The sequence below is a fragment of the Nipponia nippon genome, unplaced genomic scaffold (genome assembly GCF_047370975.1).
Source record: "Nipponia nippon isolate SJK-2023a ecotype South Korea unplaced genomic scaffold, ASM4737097v1 scaffold_6, whole genome shotgun sequence".
NCBI classification, from domain to species: Eukaryota; Metazoa; Chordata; class Aves; order Pelecaniformes; family Threskiornithidae; genus Nipponia; species Nipponia nippon.
In genome coordinates this window covers 60,430,047-60,456,726 of record NW_028262380.1, presented here as the reverse complement: position 1 = coordinate 60,456,726, position 26,680 = coordinate 60,430,047, and the positions used below count along the sequence as shown (strand labels likewise).

At 44.0% G+C, this 26,680-nt stretch overlaps 1 protein-coding gene across 13 annotated transcripts in view; it reads right to left on the bottom strand.

Annotated features, from left to right (window-relative positions):
* EPHA5 (EPH receptor A5) overlaps positions 1–26,680 on the bottom strand; it is a 198,401-nt gene that overhangs the window by 138,329 nt on the left and 33,392 nt on the right. For all 13 annotated transcript variants that reach the window (XM_087735579.1, XM_087735580.1, XM_087735577.1 and 10 more), the window contains exon 3: positions 17,927–18,590. In XM_087735579.1, coding sequence (XP_087591705.1) covers positions 17,927–18,590 — 664 coding nt within the window. The remainder of the gene's footprint in view (positions 1–17,926; positions 18,591–26,680) is intronic.

Genomic DNA, 26,680 nt, shown 5'->3' with positions numbered 1-26,680 from the left:
CTTAGTAATACCATGTACTTTGTAGTGGAATTTCTATAACATGTTAAATATCTCCTATTTCCCCCACAGCTTAAGACGTTAGAAATTAAATACTCATACATCAATTATTTTCTCCTGTCTCTAGCTTTCCTAACCTAGTTGAGAATATCCTGTAGACTGTGAGAACATGCAATACAAAATGTAATAAAGTGTTAGACTGAGCTACAGTTGAAATCCTGGACTAGGTATATGGAAGAAAAAGCCCTCAACTGTAAATTACAAATCACATCACTGAAACTAACTATTGCCAGGACAGCGAGTCACTTAAGATCAGCTATAATATACTAGATACATGCCTACACTTACTAATGAGAAGTGGGCCTGTGTGAGCCTCATGAGGTTCAACAAGGACAAGTGCAAGGTCCTGCACTTGGGTCAGGGCAATCCCCAGTATCAATACAGGCTGGGAGATGAAGGGCTCGAGAGCAGCCCTGCAGAGAAGGACTTGGGGGTACTGAAAAGCTGGACATGAGCCAGCAATGTGCTCTTGCAGCCTAGAAAGCCAACCGTATCCTGGGCTGCATCAAAAGCAGCGTGGCCAGCAGGTCGAGGGAGGTGATTCTGCCCCTCTCCTCTGCTTTGGTGAGACCCCTCCTGGAGTGCTGCGTCCAGCTCTGGGGTCCTCAGCACAGGAAGGACATGGACCTGTTGGAGCGGGTCCAGAGGAGGCCACAAAACTGATCAGAGGGATGGAGCACCTCTGCTGTGAGGAAAGGTTGAAAGAGCTGGGGTTGTTCAGCCTGGAGAAGAGAAGCCTGCGGAGAGACCTTATTGCAGCCTTTCAATATTTAAAGGGGGCCTACAAGAAAGATGGGGAGAGTCTTTTTTAGCAAGGCCAATAGTGACAGAACAAGGGGTAATGGTTTCAAACTAAAAGAGGGTAGATTCAGACTAAGCACAAGGAAAAAATTTTTCACAATGAGGGTGGTGAAACACCGGAACAGGTTGCCCAGAGAGGTGGTAGATGCCCCATCCTTGGAAACATTCAAGGCCAGGCTGGATGGGGCTCTGAGCAACCTGATCTAGTTGAAGATGTCCCTGCCAATTGCAGGGGGGATGGACTAGATGACCTTTAAAGGTGCCTTCCATCCCAAAGCATTCTGTGATTCTATGAAATAGCAGTCACTGTATCTGCATGGACACATAGTTTAGCAAGTAGAGTATAAGATTGGGAAGCCTGATTTTCCACTGAACGATACATGATTTTGGCAGTTTCTTTCATTGCTTTGCTTCCTCATCACCAAAACAAGGATAATGACATCACCTGTGTACAACAGATATTTGATCCAGTGACAAGAGCCCTGGGAATTCCACCCCAAAAAGGCAAGTATACAAGAAGCATAACTGAGACTGACTGCTCAGCCCTTTTTTCTTCTTCATCATCAATTGCAAAACTCCCATGGCTCTGGAAGGGCCATGTTAGCCACATGTTAGTGCTACTAACATTATATTGGTTATACTGTTGCTGTTTTAAAGCCCAGGAAATCATACATTTCTTTTATTGCCTTTTACAAAACATAAACAAGCTATTTAAAGTAGGACCTGATTCTTTTTCTCCAAGAAAGGAAGATTCAAAACATTTTTAAACATGGTGATTTTTAAAGCATCTAGGAGACTTTCATCTCCTGCTGCCACTAGGAAAAAAAAAAAGATCAAAGCAGAGTCCAAAAGTCTAGCACTGAAAAAAAGAGGATAAACCTGAGTTTATGGGGTCATTTTCAGGAAATCACAGGTCAGTCCCACCTAGTGCCAGCACCACATCCTTCTTAAATAAGTAGACGTAAAACATTTATGGGATAAAAGCTCCAGGAAAAGATACCACAGAGTCCCCACAATGCCTGCCAAATGTCATGTCAGTAGCTTGCCCGGTGTGCCGTGCCCCAGCCCCGGCTCTCTTCTGAGCACCTGCTCGGTGGGACAGACCTCCCCTTCCTCCGTAGGGCCATTAGGTATATGCACTGTTTGTATGTTTAAGCACACCTGAAAAAGACAAATTCTCACGTTGCTGGTTATATCCACGTGGCCAAGGCAAAAATCACAGCCTTTTTCCCCCCCTATGCGTACCCTCCAATTTCATGGCTCTTTCTCCACTACAATGCCAGCTAGTTGTGGCAATTAATAGGGTTTTTTTTCCCCCTTCAGACTCAACAGACCTATAGACCCACTACTTCAAAAATCAAAACAGAAATATAACTTTTCTCTGGAACAACGATGGCTTTTGTTATATTCTGGTACAGACTGAACACCACACTACTTTTTCCAAGTAGTGCTTCGTGTCATGTAAACCTAAGAAAAGGGAGGGGAGGAGAGGGAGCAAAGCTCTTCTATTATTTATCAGCCACACAGTCTAGTCTTTGCCCCCACAAGCTATTTCAGAGATCTATGGACACAGCATCTGCAGAAGATTTTCTCTCATTAATACTTTCAACCACGCTGATCTACAACACAAGGCTAAATTTACGCACCACTGATTGCTGCGATTTTTTTTTTTTGTCCCCGGGAATGCTTAAAAAAAATTAAAATTCCTTTGCCTTTATGTCATAACAGTGTGCATGCAACAAAGTAGCATACAAGCACTGCACATTTACAGAAGCTCGTAAGTTATTGATGAGACTCTTCAAGGCTAAGCTGACAAAGCCATTCCACTTTTGGTGATTTACATAATTATATTTTAGGTACAATTTACTTATTATTCTGCTGCCTATAATCAACTTTTAAGCAAACATCGTGTGTATACCCTTCTGTTTTAACCTGAAGCAATCCAAATTACTCTACAAATGCAGATTCATGCAAGTGCAGAGGTTTCCTGGAAGGCATCTCAGCTACTTGTTTTAAAGCAGTGGGTAATAATCAGGGGAAAACAATAATCCTCATCATCACCTCTTTACATTCCTGTGACTGCTCATTTGTTTATATCACAACAGCCCCTAAATCAAGGGCCAGAGACATTTGCCCATTGTTTGATAGACAAGTGTAATTTGGGCGTTTATCCACTCGCCTGTTCTTGCTGAGAAGCTGTTTCCAAAGTGCCCCAGAAAGCCCCAGACACACCAGGGTACTCGCTTTCAAAGCATGTGTTCATTTTCTATTATCTGACACAAAACCAACATTGTGTTCTGCATTAGACTGCAAATATTGTGCCCTTGAAATTCCTCTCTGTCCCAGCCGGGAGGAGGCAAACAGCATAGCAGTTACCTAAGCCGAGTGCTCTGTTCCTCCTAAAGGGAAACTCCAGAGGGGAAAACGACGCACACACAAAACAAGAGGGGCAGAAGGGAAGCGAGTCAGGGTTGCCGGAAAGTATTTACTTGCCGATTTGAAGGCAAAGGAATCTCGAGCATTCCTTGCCATCACTTCAGCATGGCTGGCATAGCGCAGTGGATTTGCTGCCGCAGGCTATTTAAGGTAAAACTCTGCCATATTTATCCTCCAGCCCTGTCAGTACAAGTTACTCCCCGGGGCCCTGACAGCACAGCATCACTTCGCAAGGCATGCCCAGCTGTGCAAGGAGGCTCACCATCTTATGTTAGAAAGCAAGTGCATGCCTAAATCCTTTTCAGGAGAGCAAGAGAGATCAGAGGAATTGCTAATGATCTTGAAGCAAGGATGGCAGAAGCAGGAAGCCTGAGCCTCCCAACTCCATCAAAATTGGTCTGTGGGATCTTCAGCAAGTCACCCAGCCTTTGTGTCTCAGTCTTAGAATCACAGAAACGTTTAGGTTGGAAAAGACCTTTAAGATCATCAAGTCCAACCGTTAACCTAGCGCTGCCAAGTCCACCACTAAACCATGTCCCTAAGCACCACATCTACCCGTCTTTTAAATACCTCCAGGGATGGGGACTCAACCCCTTCCCTGGGCAGCCTCTTCCAGTGCCTGACTGCCCTTTCAGTGAAGAAGTTTTTCCTAATATCCAACCTAAACCTCCCCTGGTGCAACTTGAGGCCATTTCCACTTGTCCTATAGTCTTCCCTCCTAATACCTATCTACGCACTCTAATACCTACCTATGCACTTAATACATGTGTATACAGCTGACAGAAGGCTGGAAATCTCCTCCAGAAGGCAGCCAGAGCAAAATGTCAGAGCTGGAAAGCAGCGGCAAAAGACCTCTGAAAGATCTTTCGGATTAATATTATCCTTTAAGTAGACACTGTGGCAGAGAGGGATCACTGCAGCTCGCCATGTTTTCCAAGTGCTGCTCTGGAAGCTATAGGCACCTGCAGCACTGTAATCTCAGGATATGGGAGTGACTCAGCCTCCTGAATGCTGGCCGAGGAAGGCAGCAGGATCTCAGGGGTGAAAGTGCCCTGCCTTTAGGGAAAGGAAGGACTGGATGAATCACAGCACTGCGTAACTCCTCCTCCCACTTGACTTCTCTAGTGGACTCATTACTGGCTGAGGACGAGGTAGAGCTGGTTTCTTGAACTGAAAAAGAAAGGCCAAACCCTATGCGCCAGAAATAGGCTTTGTAAGTGAAAGCCACCACTCGCTAGACCTTGTGCAAATCAGCCAGACGGCATCTTCCCCGCTTGCAGCTGCGGCCCGCGTGGGACCCTGGAGCAGGGCAGGGACCCTGGCACTGGGAGGTAGCCAAGGGCACCTCATATTTAGCCCCTGTGCTTGAAGGAGCCCTGCTAAAAAGAGCCTTCCCCAGCTGCAACCCTTGAGGCAGGAATGGAGATGCTTGAGATCTGTGCTGGGATATCGCAAGCAGTCACAGTGCCGTAGCAGCAGCATGACTTCAGTACTTCATGCCTGTAATGAGATACTGTTGATAATTAGCATTGAAAACACTACTGATGTAAAACACAGCACTACTGATGTCACTAGTGCTATCCCCAGTTTGGGTCAGATTGAAGATGAGCATTAATAAAATCATCTTCTATCTCCCATCGTCCTGGAAGTCTACGCCCAAGCAAGCCAGGAGTTAAACATTAAAATTATAGTCCCTTTGACACCTGAAATGTTTTCCATCAGCATCAGAGTACCCACATAATTTATAGATCACAAATATGATTTAGCAGGATTAAATATGAAAATAATATATCAGGGATTTGTTATTGGAAGGGAAACCATTTGCAGCATACAACAGCCCAACAGAAGAAAAGCCTGATTGCTGTGATGAATAATGCATATTGCCTATGGTACTAATTAACCTTGTACTCCAGTAAGATATTATGGAACAATAAGGCTAATTTGAATGTGGCCCGACACTTTTCCCAATGGCATGTGGAAATCAGTCTTTGGAACATGTAAAATTTGAGTTTGTTAAACCAGAAGCCTTTGCTCAATAAACTTTCAGAAAGAATATTTTTGTTTCTCTGTATTCACAGCCCACGCTGTTTGCGTGCACGTACAGAATGCAAAACACAGAAGGGGACTCCACAACCAGAAATGGTCTAGCTTGGCTTTCCACAGACCCCCACCCATCTGCCAGCAGCACGCAGGCAGTGACAACGTGCCTCCGACTAAATCCCACAACGCCTCTGCGGACTCAGATGTCCTACAGACATAACTGCAGCACGACTGTTGCAGAGCCTTGGTTTCTCTCCGATCAGAGTGGCAAAACACAACAAGCTCGCTGAAAATGAACTCTTGAACTTTAAGCTAATGCTTTTATGCCTCCAACCTAAAAGCAAGTGACTCCACCTGAAAACACTGACTAGTTTGGGCTGGTCTTGCTTTTCCTGTAAAATACTCATTTTCCTGGTAGCCCAAAGCTACACATGGTATGAAACACACATGCCACATTAGAAGTACTGTGTTCTTAGTTGTGTGCACAGCACGCACACAGTGCAGCAAACTACTTGCACATACAGGCATGACCGAAGACACAGAAGGCATCATGCACAGGCGTCTTGATAAACAGCTTTTGTAAGAGCACAGGTTCAACTGTAAGTTTACACAGTCATGGGATCAAGTTTTCAGATAACACTGGCCAACTGCTTTATATACCAAGGTCTTGATCTAGCATAGTCTTACTTTGGAAAAAAATACCAAGAAAAAAGCATACTTTTTGGCTCTCTCCAAGCACCCTTCTGCCCTGGGAATTGCTGGGAGGCCACCAAGCTAAACAGGACCCTACAATATTTCGGAAGGGCAGGGTCTGGCAGAGGGCACTGCACCCCCATCTACCAGTGCACTTAACACACTACATTTCAGAGCCAGTGCGGGACTCGCCACCTTCACCATCACGATGACACAGGTCTTGTCAATGCCATTAGCCATGCTCAGAGCTCAGTCAATAACAGACTCATACAATCATTCCACTTGTCCCCAAGCACCAGGTTTCCAGCTGGCAGCCATCCCACACACCAGAGTGAAAACCCCACGAAGCACACTAGCAAAAAAGCACCAGGAGCCGTCTGACCTGACCACTGAGTATTGTGTTACTGATGCATCCAGGAGGCAAGAGCCCAAAAACATCAACGATGAGGATGCCAAGTGCAGAGCAAGAATCAGTTGAGCACACAGCATCGCAGCAACAGCTTAGGGAAGGCTTCCTGTGATGCACCAAGTCCTGCAAGTAGGCTTGAAGAGCTGACATACTATTTTAAACTGTAATAAGAGTGAGAAGTGACTCTAAACTTCTCTACTCTTTTCAACAGAGCAGAGTGTAGAAACACGTGGATGAACTTTAGCCTGTGTCCCCCTGCACAAGGTGAGAAAAAGACAACCACAAAAAGCCAGAAACTCTCTGATATTTGGGAGGTTTGCAGGAGATCAGGATCGGAGGTTTGCAGGAGATCAGGATCAGACTATTTGCTGAGAAACAGGTCTGATCTGAGTTACATCAATTATGAACTAAACTTCCATCCTATAGGCTATGCTCTGCTGGCAGTCAGTGCAACACTTAATCAAGATCTAGGCCAGGAAATCATTTAGTTGTTAAGAATATATTATAAAGGATTATCATCTCCCTCCCACCAAAATCAATGATAAAATCCCCACTGACTACAGAAAGCACAAGATCACACTGCAACTCACTTCTGCCAGGAAACCTGCACCCAGATGTATTAGTCTGGCAGCACTACCCTACAGCAAGGGCTCCGAGTGCTATTTCTGCCAGGCTTGCCAGCACAGGCACCAACAGGATGGTTTCTCTCTCTGGTACTAGCTAGGCTCTCAATCCGGACCAAAATGCCTTTGCAGATGAATGATCGATTATGTCTCTCAAGCATAAGCTTGTCTCTGCATCTGCCTGTGTGGGCCTGCACTGTTCTGACCCAAGCTGTGTCTGTAGGCATTACCCCCATCTAAATTCCCCGCTGCTGGCTTTGTCGGAGGATGCTACTGCTGTCACAACACCAGAGCAGGTCCTAGCTGCCGTGACACTTCATTTGTCTGGGCAGCAGCATGCCTGGAAGGATGACTGCCCTGTTTTAGTGGCAGTATGCAAGACAATCAAGGCCAGCTAAGCAAACTAGTTTTGACATATTAAATCATGCTTGAACTGTGAGAGCAAAGAAAAATAATGTAAAAGCTCTTCTTAAAAAAAAAAAAAAAAAAAAAAAAAAGCTTTACAAATAAATAAGTAATACGGGCCAGCCTTGTGCACGGCAAGGGGAGAAAAGCTTTTATCTGAGCTTGACTGAGGACTTTGGGTAGGCAGAGGGGGAAAGGCTATTTAGCAAGACAGACACCTGCTTTTTTCTGCAGAGTTTGTAGCCATTTCCGTGCGTTTCACTTCTAGATCAGTCTCTTGCTGATCACCTGCTCTGGCACTGAGAGAGCATCAAGTGCTCAGCCCCAAAATCAGGTAGGACAGGAAGAGCGAAACCCCATCATCTATACGTGTACCCCTTACCAGCACACCCATATGCATGTAAAAGCCCCAGGCAACATCTGACTTGGTACTAGAGGGTCCCATGACCGGTTTTGCTGCAGTACTTTGTGAGCCTTTCGCCATTTTTTACCTCAAATTCCCTCTGCAGACACTTTGCTCTAGAGGTTTCCTCCTGGAGAGATAATGTGCTACAAGTCAACCATTGCAATGCAGGAAATCCCACCAGCACGGGGTCACAGGGCATCCCAGGACCATGGCAATTAACCACGGCGCTTCCCCGTCATCCTGAACCCTTTCCTCCCTGCTGTGGATTTCTTCCAGTAATTAACATGCCCAATTGCCTTGGATTTATACTAATAAAATGCTGACTCCTGTCCCAAGATCCCATCATCGCTGGCACTTCTCGAACCCGCACAGAGCCCCAGCAGTAATGAAGACCACGGCCCTGGCTCTGTCACTGCCTGGGTTGCAGGCTATCTGCAAAGCAGCTCGGAGCTGGGAAGCTGCAACCCACAGGCTGCTTCCGCCGAATACCAAATTAGCACATTCTCCGTGCTCATAGGGAGCAGCTCTTCCTTCGGCTCTGCAGTAATTAAAAAACTTCCTTTCCAGGCAGCTTTCGAAGGCAATGCTGTGACCTCTTATCACCGTTGCAATGGGACAATAGACTGTCCAACTCGGTATAAGGCCTCTAATACATTATTTGGGGAATTCATGCAGTAGCAGAGTGGCCCTTATGACCACGCAGGAGGCAGCCATTTCACTCGGTGGATGGTAACCGTGACTCTGGAGTTCAGTAAAGATCACATTGGCTCCCTAGGCAGACTTGCTTTATTCAGGTAATACTAGTCACACATGTGCAGAGGGACTGGAAAGTCTGCTGGGGCAGGGGATGCTTTTTTACCTATATGCAGAGGGTCTGGTACTCGATAACGCTGAGGCTTTGGCAGCACAAGGGACCTTTGGGCCCAGATGGACTCCTTGGCACAGCTTCCACACTAGACAGAGGCTCCAGTTGACGTGACAGTCCTGCTCAGAAAATGTACCTCCAGGCCAAATTTTTTTATTTTTTTTTTTTGAAGGAAACCATCTAGTTGAGGTACACAAGCAAGCCTTTTGCAAAGACAACTTCTGTTCAAATTCCAGCTCTAGAGGAATAGTAAGTTTGTTGTTACTTCCCAATGAATCTACCTGGAGATGAATGATCTTACAAGGGCTTTAGGTTAGTCTAAGACCATAAAAAGAACACATGGGATCAAGTACAGCACTGACACCCAGAGCCCTGGTTCAGGCTCTAGCCTCTGGCTGGCACTGAACAACTGAGCCTCTGTCCTAAGGCTGTCATTTGTTAAATGGGGAATAGTGGCTCTGACCTCCTTCATAAAGTAGATCCTTCAAGATCCAACTGAGTAAAGCCCTTTATATGACCTGGAAATGTTTTTAATAGTCTGTATTAACTATTTCTTTCCTGACACTGAAACAGTCATGTCTGAAATGCCAGCGAAACTACTCACAAGCCACTCAAAGCCTACCATGAGGACTTCACTCAGGATACACCACCAAGTCTCGCCACAAGAACAGGTCACGTTCCAAGCCGGCACTGCCTCCTGTGCCACACCGGCCAGGCAAACCTGCCACAGGAGCTGAGCCCACCGCCATCGCCACCACAGTGGGCTGCGCAAGTATGCCAGGCTGAAGATGCAGCTGAAGATGCTCTGCTGATGTGTATCCTCTCCCATCCACCCTGCTTCCAGGAATGTAACCTCAGGCAGCACGGGGAGGCACGCAGGCAGGGACAGCCTTGTTTCACCCCCCACAGCCAGGGGATTTGTCCTGATAATGTCACTGAGCTGCAGCTCTTTGAGCTTGGATTTTGGGGGGGTGGGGGAGTGGAATTTCCTTGGCCTTAACTTGATTGACTGTCATTTACAGTGAGAAAAAAGTTGTCATCTTAAATCCCAAATCTGCAAAGTTCAGCTGTTTTTTTTTAAGGACATACATTTATAAAGATAAGACGGGTATATGAAAGTAATAAGGGATATCCACAAGCCTGACATTGTCTCTCTTGTCTTTTTTTCTTTAATCTGTTTTGGGTATACAGTTTGGGGTTTATATAACACCTAGCCTCGCTCTTCCAAGTTTGTTCCAGTATTAACAACCTCATAGCCACCCTGAGGGAAATAAAAAATGGAAGCACTTCAGTACCATGCTCAATACAACCTTAACCATATGTTGTTCGTGGATACCATCATGTCTATACTGGATTAACTTCTTCAGTGATAGAAAACAAGCAAAATTCCAGCAAAATAAATGGGCATCTCTGTTCACATGAGGAGCAGATTCACCTCTTTCTGCAGAGGTGTGTGTTGCAGTCTCTTTGCTTTTATTGCAGTCTACTGAACACTTACCTTATATGGGATATAAATTTATCCAGCTAAAAAAAAAATGAAATAAAAAGTAAGCTGTGAATCTGTTTATACAAGGCACAATTGTAGCCTCCTTCTGTGGAGCCTGGATTTCAACCTCAACATTAACCCAAAGCAAGTTAAAATGGTCAAGATGTAAAACATGCAGAGAGAAAAGGTTATTATTGAAATGTCAACACGTCATTAACCACTGTTAAGTGTTTCTAAATGAGAATCAAAACTGAAAACCCAAATTATGACTAAAACATATGGAGTATTAAAATGAAGTTGTACTATTATAAATTAGGTGGAATGAGGGTTCTGACAAATGAGCAGACCCTTGGCAGTTCAAGAGGTTGCAGCCACCCTTCTGCCAAAGATTACCATCCAGGGATAGGGCCTACATCTTATTTGCCCCCAGGCCAGGGCATCAAGACAAGCCCTCCATTGGTCACGTCAGTTCATGGGCAGACTATCCAGTTCTGCAGAGCCAGCAGCAGCTTCCACCAATGGGACAGACTGGGCAGCTGGGGACAGCCATACCTTAAATTAAGGCAATTAAATTCACTGCATTGCCAACCAGCATTCATGTACTTTATCCTTAGTATTTCTCCAGAGTCCTTAATCGTTTCTAAAAATCACAATTAATAAGCAAGCTGTTTCCAAGCAATTCAAAGTCAAAGGTGGTAATCAAAGGAACCTAACAGCACCATGGTTAACACTCCCTTTTCTCCTGCAACACCTCTCCCATCCCATAATTTAAGAAATTCCCTAAGCTACCAATGGATACCTTCTATTCAAGAATGCTAAAACTAAACAAAGTCAGTATTCAAGTAAATATCAATTAGTTATCTAGGACCAGACTAAAAAGCATACCCTAAGATCTGTCCCAAAATATCTTATGGCTAAGAAGCAAACATGACCTTCACAGTTTACACTTTTGGAGCCATTTCCAAATCTTATTTTATTTGCACTGCTCAATCTACACTTTGTGGGGGGAATAAAGTACTCCTTAACTGTCCTTCTGGAAGGTGACTGCACAGCAGCCACACTGCAAAGAACAGTAAGGTTAAGTTGGTCAAAGTAATGGCCTAAAAGCATCGCTGCAGAATGAGGAAAGACCTTCAGAGTCATCAGGGTTATGAGCATACAAGGTAGTGCAGAAGGTTACAACTTATTAGAAAAGCACAATATATTGCGCATACATAGATACCATGCTTCCTATAATGAAGGCAAATGCACATGCAAAAGAAAACAAAAAGAAGAGAGTAGTAGTTAATCAATCCTGTTGCAACACAGTTTTGATCTGCGGAAAACATTTCCCTGCTCTTGTTAATTATTTCAGCTGCAGAACAAAACACCTAAATATATACATGCATGCACCTCTCTACAGAATAAAATTCATTCCCCCTCCAGTGACAACTGCCTTTTGCTGAAATGTAGCATTCAAGTGATTTTCTTTACATTTGAAAAGATAATACACACTGTGTGGCCAAAAAATCAGCTATTGTGACACCGGTTGGTTTTGTGCCTAATTAAAATTAACTAGGCACTTCAGCTTATAATTATATAAACACCTACCATGCTATACTCCCAGCCAATTTGGTTTTAATCAGAAAAATGCACGAGAAGTATGAATGACAGGCAAAGAACTCCCTGGAGGGGCAACTGTATTTCCAATGTCAGTATTCTCCATATACTGAATATTTCCATCAATGTTTTTCTTGCCATGTAATAACCTCCCAGTAGAACAATTAAAAAGAGATTTTTTTTTTTTTTTTTTTTTTTTTATCCCTGGACTTTGCTTGCTTTCCACTCCACCACAAGGGTAAAAGCACACTTGCCTTATTCACCTGAGCCCCAGCTGGGAGGTCTCCCACAAGAGAGGCAGGATTTAGCAGTACACTGTCTTTCTAGCATCTGTAACAAGGAGTTTAGAGCAAGAATTCAACTGACCTGGGGCAGAGAGGCACTGTCCTGGTTTCAGCTGGGATAGAGTAAAATTTCTTCTTAGTAGCTGGTATAGTGCTGTGTTTTGGATTTAGGATGAGAATGATGTTGGTAACACACTGATGTTTTAGTTGTTGCTAAGTAGTGCTTAGGCTAGCCAAGGACTTTTCAGCTTCCCATGCTCTGCCAGGTGCACAAGAAGCTGGGAGGGGGCACAGCCAGGACAGCTGACCCAGACTGGCCAAAGGGCCACTCCATACCATATGGCATCATGCCCAGTATATAAACTGGGGGAAGAAGAAGGAAGGAGGGAACATTCGGAGTGATGGCATTTGTCTTCCCAAGTAACCGTTACATGGTTACCAGGGCGGGGAGTGAGTGAGCAGCTGTGTGGGGCTTAGTTGCCGGCTGGGGTTAAACCACAACAGGCACACAAGCAAGCTATGGAGGGGGTTGAAGAGTTGCCCCCCTCCTGCGCCTACATCAGATGCAAAACCAGAAGCACTGGCTGCTTTGGAGCAAAACCCCAAGTCCAAAATAAGGTTACCTGTGCATCAGCGCATTTCCATTTCCTAGAAATGAAGGGACAGGGAAGGCAACAGCTGAGCTGCAGCACTGCGTCACCTGAATTTGTTAAAAATACAGTTTTTTTTTTTAATTGTGGTATCAGCTACACATTTCATTCACAAGCCAGGCCTCTGGGATAACTGCTGTGCAGACACGGAAACACGATAGTCATCAAGTGTGGCTCTGCCATCACCACCTTTGCAAGCCCTCAGTTGCCTCCCAGCCCTCCACAGAAAGTGCCTTCTGCTACCCACCAGCCAAGGGTCACTACCTCTGCCTGCCTGCTCCTGCACAGCTGCAAAAAAACAATTGCCTCCGAATATCCTTCCAATAGCTGATCAACAGGGGGGCAAATCACCACTCTGGGAAAGTGCCTTCAAACGTCTGCACTGATTGCACTGCTCTCGGAGGAAGATGAGTAACTCTGCTTCACCGCCAATCAGCCAGCAACAAAATCACCCGAGAACCGATTCAGCAGGTAACTTCTGATCTACGTAAGCTAGCTACCTATGTCAATTAGTTTTAATTATATCCAGAATAAGAGACCTGTGAACATGAGTTTTTTCTGCAGCCTTTGTTTTCTGTAAGAAATTCCCATTTCTCTTGGCAAGAGCTCAGCTGAATCACAACACAAGTAATGAACAATCAGCAAAAATAAATATTGTTTTGTAAATGCATTGAGGTATGTTCAAAGTTGATTAAGGGAAGAATAATCAAACAAACATCAATATTTAAGACAGCAGAAGGGCTTGAACATTCTAGAGTTGTTTTACAAACAAAAAAAATCCAAGTATTTCCACTGGCAGCAATTCCACAGCAATTCCTTTCTAAAACCACAAAACCATACCCCAACCCATCCTCCCTCCAGTCCTCAGTTTCCAAGTTCTTCCTCAGAAGAAGGCAAGGGGGGAAAAAGATTTCACTGAGTTTTCCTCCATTATTTTTTCCACCTCTAACACCTGTAATCGTGTCCATACCTTGTAGATGGCTAAAACCAGCTGTACTCCTTTTGATGTCTCTTCAAGTAGCAGCATGGACTGATTCTTGGAAAGAACCTTGCGACCTCCTGAACTCATTACTCGCCTTTTCAGCTTGGTTCTCATTCAGTGTAGTTTTTCTTTTCTTTTCTTTTTACTCAAATATTTAATTAATTTGTGATTCAGCTCTAAAAGCAGCTAAAAAAATATCAGGCTCTGCAAATCAATTACATCCGCAGTTACCACTCTGCAGCCCCCCCAGTCACTAGCAGAACCTCACCACTGCAAGTGTATTTGGGTCTCATTAGCTTAACATGTCAACATCCCCTCCCTACCAGTAGCATGGGCTCCAGAGCCTTTAAAGGCATAAAAATAAGCACTTCTTGCTTCTCACCAAGAACATCTTGGGCTGAATGTGAAAATGTATACAAAAGAGAAGTGCCAGAAGGTGCCCTTTTCACAGTAACTTTATTCATTTCCTATGCAAACCCCAATGGTGAGCCCTGCTGTATACAGCAAGCAGCTAAAATTGAAGTTATAGTAAAACTCACCTATGCCAGTTCAGGAAGAAGGAAAGCATAGGCTGGGGCAGGTAAGAAATTATTTGGCCAAACCCCTACATTGGTAAAGACAGACTTCAGTGGCACTACATCAAGTTTTACAGCATTTTAGGATCTGGCCCTCAACACTGGTTCAGTACTGCCTGCTAAGGAGGAAACCACCATTAGGAGATTTGAAATTGGCCAGACTTGAAACTGGGCATTTTCCAGCTAGTGAAAATGTTCAGAAATATTTCCTCAAGGACCCGTTCAGACAGCACCGGCTGAACCGAGGCAAAGCCAATAACCATCGGTCCTTTAGTGGCACCAAATCACCGCTCTGGAAACCAGCATAGAAATTCAGAGCAACTGCTTTCATTTCTCTTATTAACTAGTACTGGAATTTCTTCTTGTGAATAATGAACCTTAACACTGGTCCTTTATAAACATGTCCCAAAAGAGTCACAATTTACCTCTAGCTGTCCCATAGCAGTTGCTGATAAATGGGCCATGTTGCCAAAGGAGGTGTAAAAATCCAAGTAGTTTGGGTTCTTTACAGTAACTACTACCTAGCTGCCTATATTAATTGAGAGAGTGAGCACATTATATAAGGAGATTAGACCATGTCATATTTACAACCTCAGTGTCCCCAGTGAGAGAAATTGCTCAGCTGTTACTGTCAGTGCCTTCTTCAAACAGGAACCCTGCTGACAAGATGATGAATTCAGAACATCGTTGCCAATTAATGATTTGTAGGCAGAAGGGATTTCAATAGTTCCCATATGTTTGTGAGGGTGACTGGTATTTACATCACCTCTAATAAGAGAGTGTAGTCTGCTCTGTCCAGACATGACACTAGAGCTTGGAAAATGTCATCTTTGCAGGAGAAATTTTAATAAACAAAGCCAGGCTCTTCTGGGTTGAAAATGTTTCCCAAAGCATGGTCACTAATAAGCTGCGTATGCCTAACTGCAAGCAAGCAGGGAGGCCGCTTGCAAGATGTGCCCAAGTGATTTACAAACCAAAGGTCAGAAGTTATTTAGGTGTTTGTCAAAGCTACACCACAGAGTGCCAAGACCATCACTGCGTGAGCCAGCAGCATGAAGCACATTTCCTAAACACCAGCCAGGCTGGGCGGGGGAAAGCACCTACAAGCACACAGGACCTTTCTTGGTATTACTTATTCTGCTTACGGGCTGCAAAGTTTCATTTTACCGTCCTAGAAAAAAATCTCATCCTTCTGAATATCACAACATCCAACCCAGAAAGCATTTCACTCGCATAGGATATCCACATGAATGCCACAGATGCTGACCGCAGACCTCCTGAACGGCCTAAGGCTGAATGTCTCCTATCGACTGAGCATCTCGGAGCCAACCAGCAGGAAACGTTTGGCATGGTGACCTGAGTTAAACACAGGACATCCAAATGGGGCCCTCAAATAGACTTTGCCATAGGCACTCGGAGCCCGGTGTCCCATTGATCTGGTGATGGAATTTAGGGCTTTCCTACAAATGAGAATTATGGGCTTTAACAGCTCTAGAGCAATTAAAGTGATAAACTCCTGCTGAGGGTGCAGGTTGTAGGTGAAGTATAAACGTAGTTTATGCAGGTATGCCTTATGACAGAAGAGCAAGGGCATATTGCCACAAAGCATCTTTACACTTCCAAACTACAATCACGCTCCTACCCAACACAGTCATAAATTGAGGGGCCAGACACCGTTCTCTCAATTGACTAAGAAAAATAAATTTTAAAAACCAACCCACATCCCAAAATGGAAAGCAGAACCTCAGATCACTACGGTCTTCTGAAAGCACACCCCAGATTGCTCTCAGCACTACCAGAGATCCAACCGCCCTACAGGCACAGTAAGCTCTTCAAAGATACTTTCAGGTTTCTTGTTTAAACCATTCCAGTTTTCTGGTTTGGGGTTTTTTGGTGTTTTGTTTTTCGATTGTTTTTGAGATCTTTAAGAGTGCTTTGAGATATCCCATGTTGCTCATGCAGCGTGGGAGGGCAGGATTTGAAAGGTAACTAATGGATGTGCCCTTTCCTCCAAAAATTTTTACAGGTGACTGAATTCAGTGTCTAGACATAGCACCCAACCAGTGCCTGTTATTTTGGGACATGGTGTTTTTAGCCATAATGAGGCAGATCCTTGCTGATCTATCTGACCCACATCCCCCATCTGTGACAGTCTAGATTTCCCCAGCTTGGGCTAATGTTGATCTTAGCTCCCCTTGTGCAGTATCAAACATCAAGTCTGACTCTTCTTCCCCTCTAAACAGAAGTATCTTTATTGCCACAGGAAAAGCAAAAACAAGTTAGATTTTGCTGTATTGACTACAGCTGCAGAAAAAGACGACTATCCTAGTCAAAAAGCACACTCCACATACTGGTTACTAGAGGTTTCTCCAAAAACAAACATACCTACATTTTCTCTCTGAGTCAGCCCTTGAAGAGACTTGAACTATGTAATCTTCAGGGACAGAGTGTGTGACCAAGGACTAAAGGATCAAGGCCACAGTTTGCTTTGGATATGCACTGATCTATCCTTTGCACCAACACTACAAACACCAATCATGAGTGTCTGAAGTGAGGTGAAGAGAAAATGCAACACCGACTTCGGTTGGAGAAGAATCCCTCGGCCTTCCTCGCAGGTTATCTATTACTAAGTGGCTGCAAGTACGAGGCAATTAAGATGGGACTGATGACCAACATATTACAATTTTGCAAAAAGCAAACCGCATTGAAATCTTTTTTCTTTCCCCTTGTCTTTTATGTCCAAATAGGTTTTAAACCGTTACGTATTTACAACAGAAGGGCCAATTTTAAAAACAAGTATGTAATACAGCAAACCATAAAATGAAATTATACACTTAGAGTACGCTGCACTTCTTTAAAAGTATTCTTTTTTAGGTCTTGAGCTTCAGATACCCTAGATCTCTTGCACAAGGCCCCTGATGATTCAGGAGACCTATGCTGACCAGCAATGCAGGAACCTCAGCCAGCTACTTGTATGAAAACTTCAGCACATATGGAAGCATTTTTATCAGTGGGTCTTTAGGTTTAATCCTGAACAGCTGAACAGCTTTGTATTAAACTATTTACCAGAGAAGAAAAAAAAAAAAAAAATCAATCAACTCACATCACATCAAATTCCCTTCCACCCCCCCATAGAGCGATAAAGAGAGAAAAACATACTCCTTTAAATACAAAAACAAAACACATCTTGCATAGGGAAATTAAATTCAAACATTCCCTGGTACAGTCCAGAAAAAAGAAACCAATCTTCTAAAATTCATAAGGAAACCCCGATACTGAGGAAAAGTAATGTAAGGCTTTAAATAACAGATAAGATTGCAGTCGCCTCATGGACCCAACAGTACAGTCCTCCAAAGGTAACAGTGGCATGCCAGATTCTCCTGGTCCACAGCCCTGTAAGCACGGGAAGGACCTGTACACAGGTGTCAAGCCCCACTACATCAGGCCAAGGCCTCTCTCCATGCTGTCACAGTCCTTCAAAGGACCTCAGTGGAAATGAGAACCTGACCCATCATTGTCAACTCAACCAGGCAGGAAGGACATGGAAGAGAAGAAAGCCAAGGCTTCACATCACCTCAGCAGCCTCAGCACAGCACCCTCCCTGCAGACCCTTACCTTGGCAGGTGTTGTTCTTCTCCTCATACCCTGCCTTGCACAAGCACTTCCCGATGGGCACCAGCCATTCCCCCTCGGCACTGCAGTGCATCTTCGGCGCCTCGTCGGTCACTGAGTGGTTGACACAGACGCCCGACACCTCTAGCAGCTGTGAGGAATCCGCTCCCGTGATGGTGTCAGGAAAGCGGGCCAGGTTGCGGATCACCGATGGGCATTTCTTGTAGTACACACGCACAGAGACCAGGGCGATGCAGGCACCCACGTCCTGGAAAGCGAGGTAAAATCCCTTTTTCGTTAGGGGTCCAACATCTCTCACCTCTGTGTTTAGCTTCATAACTCTGTCACCGAGGTCTAACTCAGTGAAGCTCTCATCAGCAGCGATGGTATCAATCTTGATGTACTGGTTTTCTTTGATGTTTCTCCCATCTTCATCATCTGATTCGAAGTAATACATGTTAAAAGTCTCTTTGCAAGTCCCAAGTCCTCCTGGAAGGCTGTTACAGTCCCTCAGGGTGAATTTGAGCTCAATGAAGATGCGGGATGCCCCTTCATTAGAGATCCAGCTGGTCAGAAGCCAGTTGTTCTGATTCTGTTCCATTACCTTGCATACTTGGTATGTGTGTATCGGAGCGTAGTTTTCATCCACCTCACCAATTTCTTCCCACTGTATAAAAAGGAAAAGTATTACTTTTTTTAAAAGTTACAGCTCCCGCATAATCTTAGCTTTCCCATCTAAGAGTACCTTGGGCTTCAGAGGTTCAGGACGACTTTTAGGGGGAAAAAAATGTTTTAAATGGCAAAGTTTTCCCCGCTGGAGGCTTGATACATTCCTGATAAAGTCAGATAAAAGACCCTTTAGAAATATAAAAGGATGCTAGTTAAAACCTTTTATTTCAGATGTTTCAGAAGTAGGAAAACATACTGCTGGGTTTGTCCACTAATACTTTGTTAGGGAACAAAACCAAAGCAGATGGGGCCACGAGTTGGCCTTTTCCAATGCATTCATGTAGAGGAAAAAAAAAAAAGCTACTTACAGTTCATCCGTCCCTGCTCCCCCATGCTCCTTTCTACTACATCCTCAAATCACTGCCCAACACAATGAGGACAACCACATTTTTCCAAGCTATTGTCCCCCAATAAACAGTCTGCCAGAAAAATCAGAGTGATATATGAAATAAACGGGCCTTTGCTCTCCCCAAGTCTGGTAGTCAGAGGAGTTCCTGCTCATGCAAACAGAAGATTACTTCCAATAAAGGTTACAGAGATCTGCAAATCTTGAGCTGTTGGTGTGCTACACAGGTTTTTAAGCAGAGCTCCAGATAACTTCTCACAGCTGTTTGTGAGAATTGTAGCAACTGTTTTTTCATTTTATTTTGGCCACACTCTGAAGCATATCATTTGGAAGAACTGCTTTTTCCTGATCCAGCACACCACAGTCAGTAGCACCACAACAGTGCCTACAATAGATACACAACATTAATGTTTCCGCTCTGCTTTTGACAACTGTAGTGTCACATTAAGAGATTAGATTAACCCACATAGGTACAGCAAAGAACTCAGAGAACCAGTGATGGGTTTCAGTTTTCTTCCCCTCTACTTTTGACCTGCTCATCTGCAAGGGCTTAATTCCCAAAGCCTTTTCCATCCTCTGCTCAGCATTGCTGCCTGCATCTAGTCACAGCTGTGGACACAGCACAAAGCAAATGCACAGAGCATAATTTAAAGGTGCTCTGCTACAAGGTAATACCTATATTCCAAGCTGCATATCTTCTAAGGCCAAAGGCCAATTTTTTTCATTGGAAATACAGCCTAAAATGAAGTTGAGAGCCTTCTCAACCCAGATGCCATTACTGCAGAGCTGACAGGGAACACCCTCAGAGTCAACATAACGATCAAGTTTTTTTAAGGGAAATGCTGTTCTTAAATTTTAAATTTAAATGGCAGCAACAAGTGGCATAAAAACATAACCTGATGCTACAGTCCAAAATGAGTTATAAATACCACCAGCTGAAAAGCATCTCCTCTCCTCCCTGACCTGGGATGTGAAAGTGGGGACTTCTGCAATTTCAGCAAGACATGCCGCCGCAATGCGCAGAGTTCACATGTACCACCAGTCTTCCAAGTGAGGAACCTAACCTGAGGACGTTTTTGTCATGCTAAGCAGTATTTTCATTTCTAAACCCTTTTTAGGTCCCTGGGCTTAAAGAGGCTGTGATGATCAACATGTACTTGTCACTTTGCCCTTGCTGGTAGTGCCACAGAGTTAGCTGGAGATATGCCTGCAGTGAAAGCTAGGCAGAGCTGTGCAGGATTCATGCCTAATTTTGAGGAGACACAATTAACAAAGAGTAGAGCCATTAAGAAAACACATAGGAAAAGTATGCAAGATTGCACAAATCTGCAGCTAGCTTCTCTACATTCCAGAAAATAGGGTGGGTTTAAATACATGAAATTAAAAAAGAGAAAAGCTCCATTCTTCAACCACCGTGGTTAATTTAAGTGCTAAATATGCTGTACGTATATGCTTCCAAGTGGATTCGTTTAACATGACACTATATAAATGCAAAGTCTTATTTTTATCACAGTGGCAATTCTCCATTTGATGAAAACGGAGGGTGTCCCTCCACTCCCCCCCGACCCAAATCAGCCTGGGGGACAGGTGAGCACATCCTAATATATCCCAGGAAAGACCTTAATGACTTTAAACCTTTGCTTTTTCTGGCTGAAGGTCAGAGGATCACTCAAACAATCACACACATAAACCAGCATATATGAAGTGTTAACCTCCAGCAGGAGCTGGTGAAAAAAGCATTTGAGGGCTGGAAATTGCTCATACCATTTTTAGCAAGTGGGGATGTGCATGGATCATAGAATCATAGCATCGTTTAGGTTGGAAAAGACCTTTAAGATCATCAAGTCCAACCGTTAACCTAACACTGTCAAGTCCACCACTAAACCATGTCCCTAAGCACCACATCTACTCATCTTTTAAATGCCTCCAGGGATGGGGACCCAACCACTTCCCTGGGCAGCCTGTTCCAGTGCTTGACAATCCTTGCACTGAAGAAATTTTTCCTAATATCCAACCTCAACCTCCCCTGGCACAGCTTGAGGCCATTTCCTCTCATCCTATTGCTTGTTACTTGGGAGAAGAGACCAACCCCCACCTGGCTACAGCCTCCTTTCAGGTAGTTGTAGAGAGCAAGAAGGTCTCCCCTCAGCCTCCTCTTCTCCAAGCTGAACAACCCCAGCTTCCTCAGCCGCTCCTCATCAGACTTGTGCTCTAGACCCTTCACCAGCTTCGTTGCCCTTCTCTGGACACTCTCCAGCACCTCAATGTCCTTCTTGTAGTGAGGGGCCCCAAACTGAAGACAGTATTCCATACAACATTTAGGGAGCATCTAATGTGTATTTCTTTCAGAGAACCGACATTTTCAGCGACTGCGATGTTGCAGTAATATCATTAGTGACCTAACTTGAAAGCATATCAAAAAACATCACTTCTCTTTTTTAATACTTGCCAGATCAATTTTCAAAGACCCAACCATCATGCTCTCCACAGTTACAAAATTAAGCTCATTTCCATCGCTGCTCCAGGAGTTGTGTTAGTGGGAGTGAGTATAAGAAAGCTCTTTTATTCAAAAACTAAATCCAGTGATTCTAATGGTTGCTTTCATGCACTGAGAGCACTAAACACTGTGAGGAGGAAGGTCCAAGCATAAATACATGAACTGAGCTAGAGTCTAATCTCAGCTGCAAGGAACGGCACGTGACCTAACATCTCAGGCTTCAGGATGTGCTGCATTTCCAGCACCGCACCCCGGATCGGAGCAAGTCCTGCCATCACCACCTGCCATCAAACCTAAAGCAATCATCAGAGAGCAAGAGGAAAGGGAGGTGCTAATGAGATAAGGCTGTTTATCTCTGTACAATCCTCAAGGGAAAGCCAACCAGATCTTATCAGAGCAGCCACTATTGTGCAAAATCTCTGCTTATCATTTAATCCCATCTTCTTCTCTCCTATCTGCATGTAGGAGCGCACTGTTTCTTTCTCTTCAGCTAGCTCTGCCTCCCCCCAGAGACTGCAGGCAGCCTGCCGCCCTTCTGCTTTTACATCCCTCCACAAGAACGGGATGGGGGTAAGGGCACCTGCACCTTCTGCCTGGTCCCAGCTTCCTGATCACTATAGACCTCAGACAAGCATTTCAACCAACAAAGGAATACAAACTAGAGGATAAAATGCAGTGCCTTACAGTTAATGAAAAAGAAAACTCACCACATTAAAGAGACAGCATCTAGCTGAAAATATTGGCATGAAAAAAATTAAGTACAACTGAAAAATTGTGTAATATCATAATTCCTCTCTGCAGCACCTATTTTTGAGATATAAATCAACCCCATCTGCAGGATTAAAACAAAAATGCAACCATTAATTTGGTGCTAAATGTTTTCTCTACATCTTTAATAGCCCTAAGAAGGAAAACACAAATGCATTTCAATGGCCTGATGTTAAATCATTTATAGAAGACCTATTTCTGAAACAGAAATTTCCAGTACACTACTGCTGGCGAGTTAACAGAAGCTCAAGACTGCGCTCAGCTCCATCAATAGGAAGCATGCAATTCATGCAGGCTGTCTGCTTATGGAAAGGCCACAGATATCGCACATCTAACTAAAAGTATAAGAGTTAAAAAAGCATTCAGTGGAGCAGCCTTGGGTTAAACAGACAATTTTAAAACACATTCACCAGCTGTCTGCTACTCAGGCTTGTTTCTAATCTCCGGGATTCCAGGACTGCAATTTGCTACCACAGCACAGCGAAAGGCTGCTGCCCCAAAAACAAATACTGACAGCAGGGATGAAAATTTCACAGCTTTTGTTTATTTGGTTTTGGGCGTTTTTTTGCAAGAAGAATTTTTGTTTCTAGTCTTAAGTAACTCACTCCCTTTAGCAGCCACTAAAGGTGGTGTGGAAATTTCAAACCTCTTTCCTAATTCCACATATCCTAACACTGCTGAAAGAGAAATTAGGCATTTAGCAAAATCCTAGGGGTCTTGAGAGAGAAAGGGAGCTTGAGAGCATTAAGCAAAGGGGTTCCTAAGACTTACCTGGAACCTTCCCAGCAGGACTCTCTCCCTCCAAGGACTGTGCAACCTGCCTCTGTTCCCACTACCTATTTCACAGGCTCCCTGGTACAAGAAGCCTCCTCCTCTCCCATTTAATTTTCCACCCCACCACGTGGAGCTCTGCAACACATGCATGTTAATTCAGGTATCTGCTGGCACAAAGACGTAAAAGTGGAAAAGGATTTATGCATTTTCACCTTTTTTTTTCTTTTGGAGAAAGAAAGATCTCAGATCCCAGGCTTTGAATATGTGGAAGCATCCGAGACACTCCACACGCTTTGTCCACAGACAGAGGAGGGTAATTTTACCCCACAATCCTGCTGTCAAACCCAGCACGAGCACACACTGGTACAGAGGAGAGCGCGGCGTGGGGCTATGCAATCCCTATGCCAAGTTAAAAGGGGAGACCTGCTGCCCTTCCAGAAGGGCAGACCATCCCGGCATTCAGCTCTGTGCTATTTATCCTGCCTTTCATCCTGGTAATATTTGGGCAGTCTCTTCGATTTCCTTTTATGCATCTGATGTTAAGACCTGGCTGCCAATCAATAGCCTCCAGCTCAGCTCCCACACACACGTTCCCTCCCGCTACTCAACTTTATCTCGCAACCTGCTCCTTCCCTCCCTTTGCTGCTCTCCTCCCATCACAAAACCCAAAAACTTTTTTTTTTTTATCTGCCTGCCAGCTTTCCACCTGCTATCATATTACAAAGTTAAAGCAAATTAGAAGCAGGCTCTCCTCTGTGCAGTTTCAGTGACTTCAGTGAGGTCACGTAAGGCTAAATCTCTAGTGAAAGCCAGGCAGAGCACTACGCATCTTTTTTTCTGCACTGCAGAAGGTTTTGCAGGGCTGTGCTAGCTAGCTGTAAAATAAGGCTGACTGTGTCACCATCTTGCTTGTTGCAAAACACCACTTACAGACATACCAGTCCCAAAATTCAACTACTTCAAAGCCTGCCATCAATATTGCCAGTTTTATCAACACACCCTGCGATGCACGGCATTGCTCACATTTTCAGCTCTGGAGCCGTATGATTAAAGAAGAGTCTTTGCTTTTGCTGGGGGTGTTTCAGTCTTCATTGAAAGAAAAGGGGGTTGCTTGCTCAAAGAACAAGAACACAAAATAGAAAGTGACCAAAAGTCACCTTATTTGTAGCCCCCTCTAAAGTGATGCTGACCTCAGGATTGGCAGGAGCAAATCAGATCTGTTTTGAACGCTGGCCTTGGCAAGAGGTATATGTATAACCTATATGACCGATCAATCGTGGCAGAGTCCACCAGCACCTGATGGAGCACTTGGGAAGCCTGGTCCCCTCTCACAGCAAGGGACAATCATCCAAACCACTCTCAGGCAGAAGAGTAATGCAGTAACCTGACACAATGCTGCAAGTTTGCAAGTCTGCTCTTCCCAATGGAGGAGCAGCACCAGGAGCAGAGCAGAGACACAGCAAGCTGCTCAAGATCTACAGGATAAACGGTGCCCACTACATGCCACGTCCAGACAGAATAGAAGACAAAATGGCTTTGCCCACCTCTCTTCCACCACTGTCAGGTCGCTGGATCCTGTTTTAAAAATTGTTGCTGAAGAGCTTGGTTTAATCATTTGTGCCAGTGTGACAACTCAGGCTTAAAGTTCCAATTCTGCTTTGGGGCAGGATGCTTGCTCACTGGGACAGCCCTGTGGCATCCCCCCTCCTGCCCTGCACCAGCCAGACAGTGGAAGGACACCAACCACAGGCACGTGGCTTTTTCCAGTAAGTCACAAATTTGAAGTAAATATAACCAGGAAACCAAAGCAATTCACGTACTTGGATCAAGTGAGGAAAGGAGAGGAGGGGACAAAAAAAAAAAAAAAAATCAGTAAAGGGGAAAACTGATTTTGACAGCCTCCCAGACCATGTGTTTACCGTCTTCTCTTCCCGAATTTAAACAAAATAGAGGGCAGAAAAAAAGAAATTAATATGAAAACTGTTCCAGATTAACCCAAACTATTTTTTTCAACCTCAAACACTTTCTTTTTTATTTCAGCTACCAAAACAAAAAAAAAATTACTACTTATACAAACTTTTCTTTTCCAATACCAACATCCACTTTTATAATGCAAAAGGTGAAGAGATTCCTGCATGGCCTCAGCCTGTTTTTTGGGGGTTTGGAGCTCATTTGAAGGGCAAGAGACAGTGTCAAAAGGAAACTGCAGTGAATTCAATACAAACAATATCCAGCCCAGTGTTTATTAAAACCTTTATATACCAGAAGCAGTTGTAACCACCCAGGATCTTACCATTTCAATACATCTGATACTCATGCCACCCAAGGCTCAAGCCTCATTTGGATGGCAATTTTACAACTGAGACATTTATACATACAGACATATATTCCTACTGACAGCAGTTACTAGTCAAGCAAAAAACATAACGCGTAACAGACACAAAGGATAGAGAGGATCTGATTAATCCCCCTACTTAGGCAGAAATCTGGCCTCATGAAATTAATTTAAAAACCTGAGTTTCCGAAGAAGGAACTTAACATTTTCTGGTGGTTTGGCACATTCCCCTCAATTTGTCCAAATAGAAAAATAAAAAAAAACCCCAACAAATAAGAACACCACAACTTTTGGACTACACTTCTCATTTTACTACTGGATTGCAGTTCACTGCTGTTTCTTATAATGCCACTCTACTCTGGCCACTAAGCTCCACAGTCCAGTTAATGCAGTCTCAGAACATCCTGAAGTTAATTGCCTGAAGTAAATGTGAGTTTCCTCACTCATTACAGGACATTTCCCACCCAGAAGCTAAGGATCATTTTTCATAAACTAAAACATAAGTGGGGGAAGTAAATTGCAAAGAGGTATGAACTGGAAATTTAAAGCATCTTTTTCAGACATGCCACATCTGACTAGTTAACTTTTTTCTCCATCTCTATATTAACCAAACACTCACATATTCCCTGCTATCCCACATGTGATACTTGTCTAGCAGAAAGCAGACTTAAAAAGTCACTTCCATTACCACTCCCCCCCCCCCCCAAAAAAAAAAATCTTAGGGCAAATTCTCACTGCAGCAACATTAAAGGAACAGCCAGGCATATGCTTCTGAATGACCACCTTCAACACGTGGGCAGCAAAGGTGTTAAGAGGAGAAAAAGGGCCTTAACTCCATGTTAAAGGCTACTCACCACCGCGTCAAGATTTAACAAGGCCAATTTCACTCGATGCCAAGGTTTTATGTGCTGCTTTGCACTGTAACAGAGGGCAGGAGAGGGATTAGCAAAGATGGGGGAATGATTAATGTTTTATCTCCACTATAAAACAGAACTACACTGGAAATGAGTTGGGTGAATATTCACAGCACCATCACGCTCCATCCCAACTCCATTGCTGCCAATTGCACACTCCAACACACAGAACAACTAATCAGCAGCAATCAGCTTTAAAAAAAAAAAAATTCAACTTTTAGAAGTGAGAACTTTAAGCATCTGGGTGGATACCTCTGTATCTTACAGTGGTTTGGATCTTTTTAATTCCACCCAGGTCAAGCTTTCAAAGTCCTGCACACAATCGGGACTGCTAGAAATCCTCTTTCTCCACTAAGGAATGCCAAGGAAGGTTCTCACACAGCCACGCTGCTCA